This window comes from Coturnix japonica, unplaced genomic scaffold (genome assembly GCF_001577835.2).
Source record: "Coturnix japonica isolate 7356 unplaced genomic scaffold, Coturnix japonica 2.1 chrUnrandom542, whole genome shotgun sequence".
In the NCBI taxonomy this organism is placed as follows: domain Eukaryota; kingdom Metazoa; phylum Chordata; class Aves; order Galliformes; family Phasianidae; genus Coturnix; species Coturnix japonica.
The window spans coordinates 28592-33213 of NW_015439924.1; the positions used below are offsets into that span (position 1 = coordinate 28592).

Here is a 4622-nt window from a genome sequence, read left to right on the forward strand (position 1 = left end):
TTGATCCCAGTGGATCCCTATGTGTCCCAATGGATCCCAATGGCTCTCTATGAGTCCCAAAGGGTCCCAATGGATCCCAACGGCTCTCTATGAGTCCCAAAGGGTCCCAATGGATCCCAATGGCTCTCTATGGGTCCCAATGGTTCCCAATGGATCCCAATGGCTCTCTATGGTTCCCAATGGATCTCTATGGGGCCCAAAGGCTCTCCATTGATCCCAATCGCTCTCTATGTGTCCCAATGGATCTCTATGGATCCCAATGGCTCTCCATTGATCCCACTGGCTCCCTATTGATCCCAATGTCTCTCCATGGATCCCAATGGCTCCCTATTGATCCCACTGGCTCCCTATTGATTCCACTGGCTCCCCATTGATCCCAATGGCTCCCTATTGATCCCAATGGCTCCCTATTGATCCCGATGTCTCTCCACTGATCCCAATGGCTCTCCATTGATCCCAATGGCTCCCTATTGATCTCAATGGCTCCTTATTGATCCCAATGGCTCTCCATTGATCCCGATGTCTCTCCATTGATCCCAATGGCTCTCCATTGATCCCACTGGCTCCCTATTGATCCCAATGGCTCCCACTGGCTCCCTATTGATCCCAATGGCACTCCATTGATCCCACTGGCTCCCTATTGATCCCACTGGCTCCCACTGGCTCCCTATTGATCCCAATGGCTCTCCATTGATCCCAATGGCTCCCAATGGCTCTCCATTGATCCCAATGGATCCCAATGTCTCCCTATTGATCCCACTGTCCCTCTATTGCTGTTCTCACCTGAGGATGTTGAGGCAGACGTTGCCCTCCAGGTCGATGTTGGGGTGATAAACCATCGTCTCACACTTCACCTTCGGGGGGTCGTGGGGGTAACCCTGACCAACCTGGGGGGGGTAAGGGGGAGATTGGGGAGACAACAGCCCCCCCAGACCCATGTATGGCCCAGCTCCACCCTATAGGGTCGCCCCAGTATAGGGCTGCCAATGGGGTCACCCCAATATAGGGGTCACCCCAATATAGGATTGTCAATGGGGTCACCCCAATATAGGGCTGCCAATGGGGTCACCCCAATATAGGGGTCACCCCAATATAAGGCTGCCAATGGGAGTTAACCCAATATAGGGGTCACCCCAATATAGGGCTGCCAATGGGGTCACCCAATATAGGATTGTCAATGGGGTCACCCCAATATAGGGCTGCCAACGGGGGTTAACCCAATATAGGGGTCACCCCGATATAGGACTGCCAATGGAGTCACCCCAATATAGGGCTCACCCCAATATAGGACCTTCCAATGGGGTCACCCCAATATAGGGGTCACCTCAATATAGGACTGCCAATGGGGGTTAACCCAATATAGGGCTCACCCCAATATAGGGCTGTCAATGGGGTCACCCCAATATAGGGCTGCCAATGCCCGGGGCTATATACCCCCAATATAGGGCTCACCCAATAATAGGGCTGTCAATGGGGGCTCACCCCAACTTATAGGGCTGCCAATGGGTCACGACCCATATAGAGGCCTCACTCCCATACTAGCGGCTAGCCAATGGGGTCACCCCAATATAGGATTGTCAATGGGGTCACCCCAATATAGGACTGACCTTAAAACTGAAGACGAACTTCCCTCCCTTGTAGAAACCCTATAGGAGAGACAGATGTCACCAGGGATGGGGACACAAATGGGGAAGGGACCCATAGGGGAAAGGGCGGGGGGGGCGGGAAGGGGATCCTTGGGTTTGGGTGAGGGCTATGGGGTGGGGATTGTGGCGGCTGGGGCTATGGTAGTCGGGGGTTATGGGGTGGGGTTATAGTGTGGGTTAGTGCGCGCGTGAGGGATGTTGCGCAGTGGGGGTTGTTATGGGGTGGAACACCTGAAGGGCGGTTTAAATGGGGTTGTTATGGGGCTGTTTTATGGGGCAGGGGTGGTTATGGGGTTGGGGGTTTGTTGCGGGGGTGAGCTTGTGGGAGTGGGGGTTTGCTGTGGGTGGGATTGGTTACGGTACCAGGTGGCTATGGCGGTTGTTCATGGGGTGGCCATATGGGGTGGGCGGTACGGGGTGGTCTATGGGCGGTTTGGTTGTCTGGGTGGCTATGGAGGTTGTTATGGGGTGGTTATGGACATGCTGAGTGTGATATGGGTCCCGCTGCGCTCCTCACTCGCGCGGACTTTCGAGATATACCTCCACCGGAAGAGTGGGGATGGGCCCGCTCTTCGTTATGGGGTGGCTATGGAGTTGTAGTGTTTATGGGGATGGGCATGGGTTGTTATGGCAGTGGGGATGGGAGTTGTTGTGGTTACTCGGGTTTAGATATATGGGTGTGGCTATCGAGAGTATGTTTATGAAGAGTGGCTATGCAGCGTGGGCACGTTGTTATGGGCTGGTTATTGGCGAGTGGGGATGATTATTGGTGAAAAGGTGTGGGATGGTCAAGAGTTTTCAACCTATGGCCGTGGCTATCTGAGGTGGCTATGGCGCGGTAGGTTTATGGCGGTTGCTTGTGAGGTGGCTATGGGAGATTTCGGGGTTGTCTATATAGAAGGTGGCTGTCGCTGGTTTATGATTGATGGCTACTGGCGGTTGGGTTCTCTAGGCGGTGGTTATCGCGCCGGATGGGCTATGGGTGGTTGTGGACGGTGGCTATTTTGGGAGCGGTTATGGTATGGTTATTCGGCCAGTCGGTTTGTTATGGGTGCGAGATTATTGCCAACAAAGCGCGTGCGTCCTATGGGACCATGGCTATTGGCCGTCGGTTCATGGTGACGTTGGTTACTGGGCGATGCGCTATGGAGAGTGGTTGTGCGGTTGGTTATGGATTCATGGCTATCGAGCGCGGTCTATGGTGCGCTATGGGCTGGTCATAGATGGGGTGGCTACTCGGGAATGGCTATGGTGGGTTGGTTTATGGGTACTGGTTGCTTGGGGGAGCCTATGGGGTTGTTATGGGTGGCTTATGGGCGTGGTTATGGGTGGCTATGGGGCGGTTTATGCGGATGGCTCATGCGGGTGGTGTGGGGTGGCATATGGTGGTTGTTGATGGCGACCCGACAGGTTGTTATGGGATGGATCTTATGGGGATTGGTTTATGGGATAGGCTATGGGGCGCGCTTATGCGGCATGCTATGGGAACGTGGTTAGTGGTACGGGGCAGTATGGGACGTTGTCTTGTTATGGGAGTGGTTACGGCTGGATGGCTATGTGGTGGTTATGGGATGGCGTCCCCAATGGGGCGTTATGGCATTGGCTATGCTGGTGGTTCAATGGCGGCGTTATGGCATGGCCTAATGGGCACCCCTGGTGGCTATGGCGCCTCGTGTTGTCGCGCGCGTAGCGCATATGCCGGCTAGAACCCACCCTCGTCGTGGGGGCCAGATGAGAGCGGCAAGTGCACGCAGTGTCCTCCCTTGGTCTGAGATAGTCGATCTTCACAGTCTTGGGTAGGTTTTCAGCTCGCTTGATTGTACTATGGCGCGAGCAATGGGGGTAATAGTAGTAGCGGGGAATAGAGGGGATATATGGGGTAATGTGGGTCTAACTATTAAGGGGGTTTTCTATACTAGAGGGTTAATATGTGGTGATAATTAGGGGGTATATTGGGTCTATATAGGGTTTAATTTCTAAGGGTATATATGGGATATCACGCGCGCGCTATATGGCGTGTTAAGTCATAGGGGCTATATATAAGGGTCTTCATTATGGGAGAACATAGGGTGAACCTAATAGGGTTAGATCTGGAGTACTTATATATGGCAGCGCTAACTATGAGGGGTACATAATGGGGATATATTAGGGTCGAGTTGTATGGGGTTATACTGCGGAATAATGGGAGGCTATTCATAGCGATGTATATGGAGCGACTATATGAATAGATAGGGGGATGTAAGGGGGATACTCATGCGGCCGCATACCGCTCCACTGTGCCGAGAGAGTGAAACTTACATATGGGATATTCAGGGGGTATATTATGGGATTTATATATGGGTCAATAGTGGAGATAATAATGGGTTATATATGGGAGGTACACATCGTATGAGAGATATATGGTTGCGTTATATATGGGGATATAGGGGGGATCCTATATGGGTTTATGATATGGAGGTATAATGGGTGGCGAGCGAACGGCATATATTCGGGGTTATTTATAATGTGGGTATCATGGGATTAGATTTATGGGATGTTATATATGCGGAGATATAGCGGCGGATTATAGGGGATATATCGGACATACTCACAAACTTACATTTAAGGACATTATGGGGTTATATTGGGGTGATATTATCAGGAGGATATATTAGGTGTTATATATGGGGGTTTATATATGGGGGTTATGATACGGGGGTAATATGGGAGGTTAATTATGAGGTTATATGCAGGCCATGGGTAGATGGAGACCCGTAATATAGCGTTAAACCCACAGTATGGGGACCATATATGGGATATAGAGATCATATTGGGGACGTTATGGGGCCGATATATGGAGTTTTATGAGGACTTATCGAGGATACTTATGGGCCAAATATATGAGACGTTATATGGGGATTACAGGGGGGAACTATCTACAGGTTACTATAGGGAGCATATAGAGATATATGGGAATTATATGTGCTATATAGGGGA

The 4622-nt window shown here is 51.2% G+C and overlaps 1 protein-coding gene across 1 annotated transcript in view; it reads right to left on the bottom strand.

The window, feature by feature from the left end:
- Window positions 1–779: 779 nt before the first annotated feature.
- Window positions 780–4622, bottom strand: part of TRIM28 (tripartite motif containing 28) — a gene marked incomplete at its 5' end in the record, with an annotated part of 43180 nt that continues 39337 nt past the window's right edge. The window contains 2 exons of the mRNA XM_032441758.1: window positions 780–887; window positions 1608–1646. Coding sequence (XP_032297649.1) covers window positions 780–887; window positions 1608–1646 — 147 coding nt within the window. The remainder of the gene's footprint in view (window positions 888–1607; window positions 1647–4622) is intronic.